Source organism: Anser brachyrhynchus, assembly GCF_964034855.1.
Source record: "Anser brachyrhynchus genome assembly, chromosome: 2".
Classification (NCBI taxonomy): domain Eukaryota; kingdom Metazoa; phylum Chordata; class Aves; order Anseriformes; family Anatidae; genus Anser; species Anser brachyrhynchus.
The window spans coordinates 110,145,767-110,160,592 of record NC_137695.1 but is presented as its reverse complement, the minus strand read 5'-3'; the positions used below and the strand labels follow the sequence as shown (position 1 = coordinate 110,160,592).

At 38.5% G+C, this 14,826-nt stretch overlaps 1 protein-coding gene across 2 annotated transcripts in view; it reads left to right on the top strand.

Annotated features, from left to right (window-relative positions):
* The window catches only part of SMCHD1 (structural maintenance of chromosomes flexible hinge domain containing 1), an 83,416-nt gene that overhangs the window by 52,494 nt on the left and 16,096 nt on the right, over nt 1–14,826 (top strand). For both annotated transcript variants that reach the window (XM_080582819.1, XM_080582818.1), the window contains exons 31-36: nt 133–212; nt 2,944–3,101; nt 6,791–6,906; nt 7,352–7,413; nt 10,530–10,617; nt 11,011–11,142. In XM_080582819.1, the coding sequence (XP_080438945.1) occupies nt 133–212; nt 2,944–3,101; nt 6,791–6,906; nt 7,352–7,413; nt 10,530–10,617; nt 11,011–11,142 (636 nt within the window). The remainder of the gene's footprint in view (nt 1–132; nt 213–2,943; nt 3,102–6,790; nt 6,907–7,351; nt 7,414–10,529; nt 10,618–11,010; nt 11,143–14,826) is intronic.

The window sequence follows — 14,826 nt, the reverse complement described above, 5'->3', positions numbered from 1 at the left end:
GTGCAAAAATTCAAAGCAACTGTTGCTCAAATGGAAAGACAGTATGTAGGCAAATGAGGTATACATTTTATTTTAAGACTTGATACTACTTCTGTGTCATTGAAAGAATAAAAAAAATATTTTTTTTGACAGATTGTTTCTTCAAACCAGCTACATAAAACAGATGAAAATGGTAGGGCTAACCTGGGAGTTATTAGTATTCATGCACCTAGGTAAGTAGTGAAAACTATGTGGAAAAACTGAATTCTGAAATGTCGCTTGCTAGATGTATTTAAGCTGCGCATTTCATAAAGTACCGACGAGGAATTCATCTACAGCTGAGGTCAAACATTTATTATTTAGATGCCGGTGGAAGGCCAGTTAGTGAACTTTAAGAAATTAAGTGCGTAACTAAATAAAATTGAATAGCTTTTTCTTTGGTCTTCTGAAAAGCTGCTGCTCTAATTTCCTGAATTCTAGGATTTCCGGTCATGATAAAACACAGCCTATAATTGCCAACCTGTACCTAGTGTACATGGTACCATTTAAAATGTTTGAAATATATAGCCTTTGGGTGACCAGAACTAGACGTAATGCTTTTAAAATAGGAACGTGTTTCAGAAGTGTTGAAATTCCACTTACTCTGGGTGCTAACCAGTGTTTTAAAGGAGTAGATAAATTGTCCTAAAGAATTTGAGGAAAAAAAATAATCCAAAACCAAAAATATTTTCTTACTTGCAACAGAGCTAATGAAGCTTCATTTCCTGCGGCTTTGTGTCCTGCACCTCCTGCTTCTTCATGTCAGTCTCCCCGTCTGCCCTTTGCACTCGTATGTCCCATCTGTCTTTTCAAATCCATTATTCCTCTTTCTGTTCACAGTTCTGCTACCCAGTTCCTGTATCCCTAAGGCCCACCTGATGACACTAGAGTGTTTTCCTGCATCTTACTGTTTTGTCTTGCTGGTTAGGCATGATTCAGAACAAGCTATATCTAGTTTGGGGTTTATATGTGATTATTTTTGAAGTGGATAGTACACCTGTGTTACTGATCAGAAAAGTTGCTTTTTCTTCAGAGGAGAAGATGGCTACAAAGATGGTGAAGGGTCTGGAGGGGAAGACGTATGAGGAGCGGCTGAGGCCCCTTGGTTTGCTCAGCCCAGAGCAGAGCAGGCTGAGGGGAGGCCTCATGGCGGCCTGCAGCTCCCTCACGAGGGGAGCGGAGGGGCAGGCGCTGAGCTCTGCTCTCTGGGGACAGCGACAGGACCCGAGGGAACGGCATGGGGCTGGGACAGGGGAGGGTCAGGCTGGGTGTTGGGGAAAGGTTCTTCATGCAGAGGCACTGGGACGGGCTCCCCAGGACAGTGGTCATGGCACTGAGCCTGCTGGAGTTCAAGAAGTGTTTGGACAACTCTCTCAGACATCTAGGGTGATTTTTGGGGTAGTCCTGTGTGGAGCTAGGAGTTGGACTCAGTGATCCTTGTGGGTCCCTTCCAATTCGGGATATTCTGTGGTTCTATGACTGCAGGCTCTTTCTTCTAGCCACCTAGCATTTTCTCGGAAGCTGTAGTGGTATGATTTCTGTTCTGCATTTCCATTTCCTCAGTTGTAATTCCAGCTACCCTACACATTCTTTCTGGCCTTTTAGAACTTCAGTCCCTCCATCCTTTCAGTTAACTTTTGAATCAACTGGCTAGTTTCAGCTGGAAATGTATTGCCTAAACCTTGTTTTCTTATGGAAATGAGCTGAAGGCTACATTTTTGGTTTTCATTTTTGCAGTAAATTCTCAAGAATGAGAATTCGTAAGCATGCTTTTATAAAGCAAAAATTGAGATAGTTTTGTGTAATTATAGATAATATTTCATCCAAAAATCTAAAATATCACTGGTACCAATTAAATCTAGTACTTTTTTGTGTTTCGAAGATTCTTTACTGGCTGACGAGACAAGAAATAGAGGTTAATCTGCCTGTTGTAGAGAGGTCTTATGTATATCATGAGAAAAGTGTATTGACTGTTTTGTTACAAGTACTTTTTTTAAAAAAAAAACACTAACCCAGAAGAGAAATACTGATTAAAAATTAGTAATGCTTAGCTCATAGGAGCTTTTCTTACAAGACTAGGTTGGCTTTAGGTAGCTTAGAAGCTAGCACTAAGTACTTGTTCTTAAATTTTTGAAGTATTTTATGCCAGTTAATATTTTGGTATTCATATCTACAGGATTTTTTCTATAATGTTGTTTTACATTTGGAAGAAAATATTTTAAATGCTATTGATGGTGCTCAGTGTGTTTGTAATGCTCACATCTTGATGGATGGTAAATATTAGTTATCAATATATTACTGGAGGTTAGAAACAGGTGTGTTCAGTGGTAACACCCTACTTTTTATAGCATGATCAAAACTGGCTGGGGAGTACAGTCACTGTTTAGTCAAATGTGTTAATCCCAGTTCTGTTTAAAAACATAAATTTCTAGTTCTTAATACTTTAAAAAATGGGTTATTATATAGCAGTGCAGCGGAGTCGTTATGTACTTGTAATGCACTTTGCTAGATGTGAATTGTACACAAATTCACTCTTTGGAAATTGTCAAAGCAGAATGTTCCTCAGACAGCATTTCAATTAGTTATGCTTGCTTTCCGCTTTACTGTCTTCTGAAACATAAAGCTGCAGTTGCTAGCATTTTAAAGATAAGCAATGAAATGATCAAACTAATGAAATATTTGAAATTAAATTTAATAAACTAATATCTTAAGATATTAAAACTATTATTTTACTTCATTCAAGTGTTTCTAGCTTTGCATTAACACTTATGTTTTTTCTTCCCTTTACTACTGATAACTTGAAGTTCTTTTCAGATTTTGTTTTTTTATGCTTTCATGTATATGATTCCTATTTGATGTATGTTGAAAATTGCCTTTTCAGAAGAGGTATTTTATAATGGTTTTTATGATTTCTGTATGTTTCAGGGGAGAGCACATTTTACAGGTTAAAGCTTCATACAACAAGATCACATTAGATTGTCCAATAATTACATTAAATGTCCTGCCTGATCCTGAGAAACCTGTCCGCTTGAATGTTAAATATGACAAAAATGCTTCTTTTCCAGCAGGAGGTACCTTCCCTGGTAAGTATAAGGATTCTTTGGTGGAAACAAGTCACTCAAAAGTTTTGTAAACCCATGAGAACTATTTTGGTGATTCTCCTGGTGTTGTTTCTTATTTTGTGTCTGTCTGTGTGTCTGCATGTCTCAGTTTTTTGTAAAAGCCATATCTAAGATGCCTCTATAACGTTTGGAGAGAAAAGACTTGCACATTTTCTATGAAAGCACTTAAAAAAACCTCTTGTTTTATCTGTCTGTAAATAGTAAAAGTAGAGAACCTCTTCTTTATCCATAGTGAAATGCCATATTTCAGGTTTTGATTCCCAAAAGATGATCTGAGCTTGGTATTGCATTTTTTCCCTCATCTGATTTTGAGGTTAATGGTAACAAAGGAGGTAGCTTTGAAATTATATGCCATCTGTAAGGCAAGAGGAACCAAAAGTGAACCAAAACGAGTACACCAGAGACAGTCCAAAATACTTTTCTCTCCTGATGTATTCCCATATGAAAGGATGATCTTTGCCTTCAAACTAAGGTTGATGAGTCATAAAACAAACAAAAAAAAGTCTCATGTTTTACGTCCAGTGATATTCACAATAAAGAAAACAGACAATGAAGAGCAAGGTATGACCGTGTGAAAACGTCTTTTGCTAAAAGCAAAAAAGAATTTAAAACTCATGCCTTTCATAAGGAAACTTTGGCATGATTAAGGGAACTATATTAACTAATTCAGCTATTTCAGGTGAGAGGTCTTCTCTAAGAAAACTATGGGAGATATTGTTCTTGATTTTGCCAGTGAATTTATATGAATTTATTAGCCCATCTTCAAAAAAAAATCCTTTTTAGTTTGTAATAACCCAATTTGCAATATGAAACTACGATACAAAGATGTTATTCAGAAAGCTGAAGTCCTCTCTAAAGTTAAAGAGAAAGCAAGTAGATTCTGTTGTTTAAAATATAATACCATATTAAGGAAGGCAAAAAAGACGTTTTTAACAGTTTACTGGAATTATAAAAACAACACTTTATATTTGGGAAACCTGCTGTAGGCTTCTGAGCCAAGTGATGAAGCCTCAAATTTTGCTGTGAGAAATTAGATTAAATACTTGTCTCCTGAAAATGAGGGTAAAGTAGTTTCCAACCTAATAATTTTCCTTTTGATCCCATCCTTGGAAAGTATGCGTGTGCATCACATCTGAATCTTCAGTAGATGAGTTTTATACCTATTTGAAGAAGTAAATACTGACAAATTTCCTACACTGAATGGTATTCATACCTTCTCTTAAAATTGAAGGTGCAAAACAGGAATCAATTGATGCAAAAGCAGCTTGTAATTGACAGCAGGCATTAAAATAAACTTGAGATTGTTTCATTTTATGAGTTCAGAAACTAAAACAAAATCATTCTACACATCTTTTATACCATTGTAACCACCTGTCTTTCAGAACAGTGATGTTTTTATTATTATTATTTAAAGTATGTGCTGCTGGTATGACTGAAGAAGGTTCGTAATCAAGGGTAATTATACTGTCATAACTTGATCGGCTGGTGTTTTATGGAACAAGATTTTTGTGCTTTAAAATACTCTTCATGCAGAAATTATCTTGACTAAATTCACAAAGTGTTTTAGTTTTGCCTAATGAAGAAGCATCCTCTGGCTGTTTTTTCCCTATACTACAGGACAAAGAAAAATGAAATATTTTCCATTTTTAATGAATACATTAGTCTTAAGCACCACATTTGTATACATTTAATACCTGTCTCCTGAGTGTATAATAATTGGTGGTGAATAGATTGCTGTACTTTAATGTGTATTACTATAAAATGGTAGTATTATATAGATAACATTGCCCTGATTCTGTTGAATCAAGTCAGGAAGCGTAGCTTTTCTTCTGAGTATGAATTTGAGGCATTTTTGTTTTTACTTTTCACCATGGCCATCTCCTTGTGTTCTGAAGTTCTAAACTATCCTAGGTTTAAAGCTCTAGTTTGCAGCTCAGAACAAGACAGCTAGAGGACAGATTTTATGGTCCCTTATCTGCCTGTTTCCCAAAGTCCCTTGATTTTCTCTGCTTGTACTAATAATTCTTAATTCTTTCACTTTTATTTTTTATTATTTTATCATTTTATTATTTATTTTTATATATAGTGCATTTTATGTCTGTATATGTGTGTGTGTGTGTGTTGTGTAATTTTCCTGGGCACATGCAGACTTGTGACCTCTATTTCCCACTCTTTTCTTCTCTTCAAGGAGATCAAGTCTCTTGCTACTAATATATTTATACATCTAAAACTTTAACTGTAAGCAGAGGTTTGTGTACTTGTAAGTTGGCTACTTTCATGAGACAATAAAAAAGAGCAGCGTGTGAGTGAAGATAACTGTCACGCTTACTTCTTGATGTCTTTCGTTGTTATAACGGAAATTGAAGCTACCTTGAAAGAGACTTCCACTTTATGGACAACATGGAAGAGTGTGCTTTTCAAACTTCCCTGAATCTACAGTGCTTGAAGATTTAAGTATAATAGAGAAGTTACCATTAATATTATAAATAAAATATTTTTCAAATGTAGCATATGCTGTATAAATAATCCAGGTTTTGAGAGAAGAGGAGAAAAAGATAATTTTAGGAGACAACATTTTACAACGTGATATTAAATTTTGATTATGAAATTAGATAGTAAAATCCTTACTAACAGTTTGATATTTAATTAGCATCCTAAATATTAGATTTACTGGTGAATTCAGGTACACCAGGGAGCAGGCACTGTAATCTTGGAGGAAATCATGCATAATTTTTTTATGCACGTCAAAGCACAATCCTTCCTTAAAGTGCAAATTTCATTTCTACTTGAACAATGCAGCTTCAATTATGTGCTTGAAAGCTCCCCATAGCCATAGTGTCAAAGTGTTCAGTTCACATTTTCAGCAAGAGGAAGGGTAGCTTTTTTTTCCAAATCTTGTTTGGATTTCATTTCCTTCAGACTGCTAAATTTCCTGTGGAATGTATAGGGAAAGCTAAATTTTTCAGGTTGGGATTTAAAACTGCCAGTATTTTGACCACAGAATCAGTCAATAGTAAATGGAGGAGTGAAACATCCATATAGTTATAACAGATTAAAAGTCTGTGGTACTAGGCAGTAAGAAGTAGCAAAGCTAAGATTAAGGTTCATGGCCTGAGTCTTTTTTATTACAATGTGGCTAATAGGTGTAGAAAATTATAGTGGTCTTGGTACAGTCTCTGACCAACTACTGTGCCTTTTTATCCAGCAGTTCAATGGCTAAAGCACTTGTGAAGGAAGAGGGAGATCTGGATTTCCTGTCCTTGGGGGAAGAAATTGACTACTTATTTAGCTTAGTGGTTGTTCTTTCCTGAGAGCAAGAAACAATCTGGTTTGCTTTTGTTAAGGACAATAACCTGGAAAAGGCAGACGTGAATTTTTGAGTTTTTTTTTTTTTTTAAGCAGTCATTGTATAAAGTAGGTGGTTTTTTTTTTTCCTGTGTAAGGATTGTTACCTGATCTAGTTACAGGTCTAGGGAGAGATGCATTTCCATGCATGGTTTCGTATTTTTTGTTGTTTGGATTCTATTTGAAACGCGGGTTTCGTGTGTTTTTCTTCCAGGTAGGAAAGAGAACGAGAAATTCATCAAGGTTTGTCATCTTAATTTTGAATAAAAAATAATCCAGAAAAATTGCTTTCTTTCATTCTGCAGATTTTATGGTTAGTGTTCTTTCTGAAGACGACAATATTATCAAAAATATTAATCCAGCACGTATTTCTATGAAAATGTGGGAAGGACAGGGCAGTGGAACTAGGATACCAATTGATGTAAGTTGTCAAAACACTTTTTCAACATGGATATCAAAATGTTAGCATACGACAAACGTTTTTGTAGTGGGGGGCTTTCCTGTTTTTGACTTAGGTCAATATCCTGTTCTAGATTTTAAATAACTAGCAATACATATCAATCATATTTTTTTTTAACAATCTGCCCTGTTACAACTTGTTGGACTATTCAAATGTCAATACTATAGTAAGTACAGAAATGCTACTGCTCTGCAGGAGCAAAGTAATAGCAAGGAGATTATTAAAACTTGACACCCTTTTTTGCAGAGTCCCAGGATTAAAAATATGAAACTAGCATCTAAATTGTAGGTGATCTCATTGAATTACTATGCTGTCAGTATTACGAATTATTAAGATTGACAGCATATTACAAGTAAGGTACTTAAACTTTCAAGTATGTTATATTAAATTTTTTGCATCTTTTCAGGTTACAACATTTAGCTGTAGTAAAGTGAAGGATGACAAGGAAGATGGCTTCTTTTATTTCAGGTACAGCAGCATTTATTTTATAATTACCGATGCAGAATATTGTACAAAATACAGTTTTAGTTTTTATAACAATCTGTTAAAGAATTAGTACAATGCAATGCTATGAAATGTTAAAAGATATTAGCATGTTGTGATGAGTGTGAGGATTGTATTCTTCCCAAAATGTATGTGACACTTGTTTAATCTGAGAAAAGGAAAGAGTCTAAGGTAATATATTAGAATACATGATGAGAAATGCTAGCAATGCAAGGACAGTATATTCCACTCAAGCTTCTTAGTTGTCTATTAACATTCCTTAGTTATTTTCAGCATAATGTTCAACTGCTGTAGAATTGCTGGCTGGAAAAAGTAGACTTAATTAACTCTGATTAAGCACCTTCTGTAACTGTTAGTCTTGAACCGTGAGTTTGGCCTTGGTGGCTTAGTGGTCTTTCCTTCGGTCACTTAGTCTAGATAGTGTCTTAGATAACCAGCAGGAGAATTAGAGTTCATGAAAAGCTGCTTGCTGATTGCCACATCTACTGTTGTCAGGCATGCTACAGGATCAGTTGAATAGTTGTGGTGTTGGCTGTTGCTTCAAGCTCTTGCCTCCTGTTTTTAGACTTCCCTTCTGTTTTTAGAAAACAGACCTTAAGATCAACTGCATGCAGCAGGTACCACTGTTGCACAGCTGATCTGGTTCCTGCATCAGAGGAGCAGATGCTGCTGCAGCTCAGCTATGGCAAGATTCCAGGACCATCTGAGTGGCAGCACTGTCAGAGATGATAAGGGAGTTTCCCAAGCTGCCTCTCAACTGTGGCTCTTCTTCCTTTCAAAAGGCACATAATAGAGACCAGGAGGCCAGATGTCAAATTTGTTATCCTTGGGAATCTATGTTGTTTTCAAGACCTTGGCCGTGACTGCTGTATCCTACCATTAGGTCTTTAACACTTTGTTTTCCTGGGGAGCAGGTTAGCTGAGGCTTAAATCCAAGGTTCTGATACACAGCGTAAATGTACTTCCATCTGTAAATCCCTGTGTCATACTCAGCCAAGAAAAAAAATGGGAAAAGCAGTTGATTCAACCTTCATTTACTCAGTCTTTTTAGCTTCTCAGATATGGTACAGCAATGTAATGTATGTATATATGAAGATTTCCATCTGAGAAATTGCAACTAATTCAGAAAACTGCAGTACATCTCAACTGGAATTGTAGTTATTTAGGCAAGACATTTCGAATCTTTACTAAAGTCTCAGTCTTTACCTTAAAGGCACTCAAGATTCCAAAGCCTTGTGATGCTGAGTTTGACGGTTGTAGCAAAAGAAGACTCTCCAGAATAAGGATATAGTTTTGCTTTTAACAGAACAGAGCTTTCTCAGCAGCTAGTCCAAGGTTACAAAATGAAATTCTCCAAAAAATGAGGATTACTGAAAAATTTATGCCAAGCAGAAGGTGTGTTTCTGACCCTGCTCATTCTGAGAAATGCTTAGTAATGAGTGTAGTTCAAACACATGAAACCCTTGAAACATTATCAAAACAAGACGCTTTGTGTTGTGTATTTGTACCTCCAGAAATGAAATACACGTCGCATTCGCCTACATGGTGCTTCTCACAGAGGAAGCATATAGTAGATAGACGTGTTATAAATTAACCCACACAGAGCTCAATAAGGAATTTTAAAAATCTTGACATTGCTCCCTTAGATTACTAGTTAGCTACAAATGTACAGAATTAAAACTCCCTACCTTTCTGAAAGATTTGAGAAAACTAGCAGTAGATAGACACTTCTCATTAGCAGCACTTTTAGGAAAGTGCATATTGTTCACTGCTACCAGTGCTTGTGGTTTCTCTCTAGTTTTTATGTCCTTGGCATAGTCACTGATGGGTTATCGTCTGCTGGATGCTAGATCAATAATAGGGGTGCCCCTTTCAACTTGGTTGCAGCCTTTCAGCTTTCATAACAACAGTGCAATTGATTCTTTTTCTAAAGCTTATGCCTGATTAGATGGTGTTCGGCCACTCCAAGATCCTTAGCAGATTGTTTACTACTCAGTAATACTGTAAGTCTTAACCCAGATAAAATGCAGAAAAGAAGGTAGAATTGTTTCTGTTCTATATGGAAGACAAAAAGTCATGCCCCTTTCCAGAGATAGGTAAAGCTTTGAGATTTTACTTTTTACAAATGAAGCATTCCAGGGAATCTTGCACCTTACTCTTTTCCAAACAAATTAAGAGGAAACAAATTGTTTACTGTTACTGTCAAAACAGATAAAATGTATGTTGAAAGCAATAATCACATTAGCCAATTCAAGAGCGTCATAAGTCATCTTCCCAGAACAATGCCTGAATCTTGGTTAGAGGCTGTGGTTGTATCTCCTCAAAGGTCTCTAAATATTTGTAAGTCATTGCTATCCATTGGAAGACTTCAGCATTCTTCCATATACTGTGTTGCCTTCCTTGCTAGGTGAAGTTCTGCTTCTATCAGCAGAAGTGCACGTTTGTCTTCCCTTCATATTTTGATGATAGGGATTCCATGCCAGTAGTCGGCACTCCAAAATCCTCTAAGGTAGAATGAAAACTCTTTTCTGTCTCAATGTGCTCAACCTTGGCTGCTGTTGATGACCTAATTTTGTATGGTTTCTAAGTATCAGAAGGAATCAGCTATTCAGATATTACATAATCTCAAGCCCAATGATTGAATTTGGAAAGAAGCTGTTGTTGTTGTAGATACAAATATCTCTGTGCTCTGTTTCAGTAGCTTTCATTGAATTTCAGTAGAATTTCATTCAATTTCATTGAATTTCAGTAGAATTCATTGGATGGAAAGTAAAAACAGGGTAGACTGGCAGACTTCTGAATAATAGGGCCACAACATTCTGTCAACTCATGGATAAAAACTCTTTGAGGCAACTTTCCTCATCCAAGTTTCCAAAAACCTTATTCTAGAAGAGACGAGTTCTTTTGTGGCATTCTTGCTGAAGGTCATTATGGAGGAGTATTAAAATCTGTCATACATCAATAGAACTCTTATCTAGTTAGGAGGACTACTCAGAATTTCAATTGCTTGCATACTTACATACTTGTCACTTCAATATTTACTTGGTTTTGGTTGTGTTTTGTTTTCCGATTACTTTTAGGGATAAAGTGATTCCAGAGAGAGTGGGCACTTACAATATACAGTTTACTTTTGCAATGGATAAGACAAACATGCTCAGCAGTGACCAGGTATGAAAGTATAATTAATTACACGTAGCCAAGAACATGTAATACAGATCTGGGAGAAATACTGTGATACTTCGTAGATTCAGAATGCAAATGCTTTCAGTTGTGAGTTATACAAAAAAAATTATACTTTTATTTTGAAATAGTGATTGATATCAAACTGATATTAAAACAAAATTTCAATAGCTTTTATAAGTAATCAGAAATAAAACTCCGTAATTTTTAACCTAGTACTGCTGCTTTATGGCCATCCTAAATTTATTTCTGACAGTAAATTTCACATGCTTTTGCATCGGTATTTTTTTAGCAACTAATGTGTGCAGGTGAATTGTGAATTATATCAGACTTTTCTTTGTTTTGTTTGTTTTATGTTATTCTTTTTCCCTTTTCTGCTAGATTGTAGTTGAAGTTGTACCTAATGACCCAGTACGCTTGTTACCTGATTCTTTACCAGCTACTCCAGCCGTTTCCAATGTCCGAACTGTTACTAGCCGTACACTGGTCAAGGATTTACACCTCCATGTAATGGTAACTATACTTTAATACAAAATCATAATTAGAGAAATGTGACTCCTCAAAATGTGTTAAGTTTTGCTGTAAGGCATTGCTATTCTCTTATGTTTTAATATATAAACGAATATGGTTAAAGCCATTAAATGTATATTGTATTTTAAACAATTGACAACGAATCTAAAAGTAGTTTTCATAGATTTAAATAAAAACATTTTTAAAATTTCTTAATCTGGTGACAACAGACATGGAGAATGCTGAGGTACTCAAAATTTTTTTTGCCTCAGTCTTCACTGGCTTCACTCTTCCCACATCTCTCAAGTCCCTCAAGTCCTTGAACCTCAAGGCAGGGACTCAAGTAACAAAGTCCCTTCCTCTGTGAGTGAAGATGAGGTTTGAGACTACCTCATCAACCTGAATATACAGAAGTCTATGGGACTCCATAAGATGCATCCAAGACCTTGAGGGAACTGGCTGATGCAGTTGCCAAACCACTCTCCATGATATTTGAAAGGCCGTGGCAGTCAGGTGGAGACACCAATAGCTGAGAAAAGGGAAGCATAACACCCATTTTTAAAAAGGATTGAAAGGAAAACGCTGGGAGCTACAGATCAGTCAGCCTCACCTCTATGTCCCTGAAGATCATGGAACAGATACCCTCCTGGAAGCTGCGTTAAGGCATTATGGAAGACATGGAGGGGATATGAGACAGCCAGCATGGCTTCACAAAGAGCAAATTGTGCCTGACCAATCTAGTGGCCTTCTGTGATGGAGTGACTTCATCAGTGGACAAAGAAAAAGCAACTGATGTCATCTAACTGGACTTCTGTAAGACCTTTAACACAGTCCCACACAACATCCTTGTCTCAAAATTGGAGACAGATGGATTTGAAGGGTGGACTATTCAGTGGATAAGAAATCGTCTGGATTGCTGCATCCAAAGAGTTGTGGTCAAGTATCTCAATGTCCAGTGATGAGTGCTGTCCTTCAGGGGTCTGTATTGGGACTGATACTGTTTAATATCTTTATCAGTGACATAGACAGTGGCATTGAATGTACCCTCAGTAGGTTTGGAGGCAACGCCAAGCTGAAGTTGACATTTCAGAGGGAAGGAATGCCATCCACAGGGACCTTGACGGGCTTGAGAGCTAGGCATATGCAAGCTTCATGAAGTTCAACAAGGTCAAGTGCAAGGTCCTGCACCTGGTTTGGGGCAATCCCAAATATCGATATGGACTGGGGGATGAATGGATTGAGAGCAGGTTTGCAGAGAAAGACTTCAGGGGTACTGGTGGATGAAAAATTGGAATAGAGTTGGCAGTGTGTGCTTGCAGCCCAGAAAGTGAATCATATCCTGGGCTGCATCAAAAAATGTGTGACCAGCAGGTTGAGGGAGGTGATTCTGCCCCTCTACTCTGCTCTTATGAGAACCACACCTAGAAGAGTCCTGCATCCAGGTCAGGGGCCCCCTGCACAAGAAGGATATCTGACTTGCTGTCAGGTATCTCAGTTGAAGTCCATTTCTTGCTGCAGGAAAAAAATGTCACAAGAATAAATTCTAGTGGGAAAACCCTGGAAAGGAACTTCTACTGTATATATTATTTTTGTTCAGGAGACAGTTTCTCATAGAATCTTCCATAACAAAAAATCAGGTTTCCTGAACTTCAAACATTCATATGTATATCTGGAGATTGCTTACCAGTTACCATCATTGACAAAACAGGCTCAACCTGGGAAGAAATAATTTATTGCCAGTTAGGATAGGTTCGGGTAGTGAGAAACAAAGACAAAACAATTAAAACACCTTCTCATCTGCCCTTTCCCGGGCTCAGCTTCACTCCTGACTCTTCTGTCTCCCTTCCCAGAGGGGCATGGGGTTGGGGAAAGGGGGTTACAGTCAGTCCATCACAGCTCCTCCCTGTCGCTCCTTCCTCCTCACTCTGTTCTGCTGCTCCAGTGTGGGTCCTCCGTAGGCTGCAGCCCTTCAGGGAAAATCTGCTCCTGTGTAGGCTCTCCATGGACCACTCTTCCACACAGACACCTGCTCTGGTGTAGTGTCCTCCACTGGCTGCAGTGTGGATACCTGCTCTACCACAGTCCTCTTCACAGGCTTCAGGGAAATACCTCCTCCTGTGTGGTCTCTCCACGGGCTGCAGGGCTTCAGCTCTAGCACCCGGACCACTTCCTCCCCTTCCTTCTCTGGCCTGCAGTGGGGCCATTGGAGACAATTGGAACCGACTGAGTCTGGCACGGGGCAGCCCTGGCCTCACTTCACAGGAGCCTTTCTGCAGCCCCTCTGCTGCCAGAACCTTGCGCCTACACCCAATACAAGGGGAACCGGAAGTTTTAATTATGTCTCAAGGCTGTATCATTGGCCTCAGTGAGACATGGTGGCACAACTTACATGCCTGGAGTGCTCTGATAAATGCTTACAGGCTCTACAGGAGAGAGAGGCAGGAAAGGAGGGGAGGCGAGGAAGTCCTGTACACTAGGGAATGCCTTGACTGCATAGAGCTAGGCAATGGCGATGAAAAGGTTGAGTGTCTCTGAGTAAAAGCCAGGGGAAAGGCCGATAAAGCTGGTATTATGATTGGGTGTCTGTTAGAGACCACCCAAACTGGATGAAGAGGTAGATGAAATATTCGGCAGACAGCTAGGAAAGGTCTCACAATCGCTAGCACTTGACCTGTTGTTTGCAAACAGGGAAGGGCTGGTGGGTGATGTGGTGGTTGGAGGCTGCCTTGGGCACAGCGCTCATGTAATGATAGGTGGTGAAGTAAAGAAGGTGGTTAGCAGAACTGCCACCTTGGATTTCCAGAGGGCAGACTTTAGCCTAGTTAGAGACCTGGTTGATAGTCCGTTAGGAGGTGGTTCTGAAAGGTGAAGGAGTCTCAGAAGGCTGGACCTTCTTCAAGAATGAAATCGTAAAGGTGCAGGAGCAGGCCATCCCAGTTCACCAAAAGTTGAGCTGGCAGGGGAGAAGACCAGCCTGGCTGAGCAGAGAGCTCCTTCAGGAACTCAGGAAGAGAAAAGGAATTTAGGAGTTCTGGGAGAGGAGGCAGGCAATTCTGGAGGACTGTCATCATAGAGTTGTCATCAAGCTGTGCAGGGCCAAAGCCCAACTGAAACTCAATTTGGCTAGTGTAGTAAAATAATTAAAAAATGCTTTTATGAATACATCAACAGCAAAAGGATGATTAAGGAGAATCTCCGTTCTTTATTGGATGTGAGAGGAAATGTGAGGAAGTTATGAAAAGTGATGAAAGATGAGGATAATGCTGAGGTACTTTCTTGCCTCAGTCTTTATTGGTAAGGCCAGTTGTTCTCAGGACACCCAGCCCCCTGAGGTGGAAGATGGTGACAGGGAGGAAGATGAAGCCAGTATAATCCAATGGGAAGCTGTGAGTGGCCTCCTTGCTGTTCTGAATATTCGTAAATTTATGGGGCTGAATTGGTTTCATCCAAGCGTACTGAAGGAGCTGGCAGAAGCACTCACCAAGTCACCTTTAATAACCTGTCAGTAGTCCTGGCTAACCAGGGAGGTCACATTTGCCTAGAGGTTAGCGAATGTAACTCCAATCTACAAGAAAGACAGGAAGATGGATCCAGGGAATTACAGGCCTGTCAGTCTGACCTTGGTCCTGGGAAAGGTTATGGGGCACCTTCAGTGCCATCACACAGCATATATGGGACAAATAACTG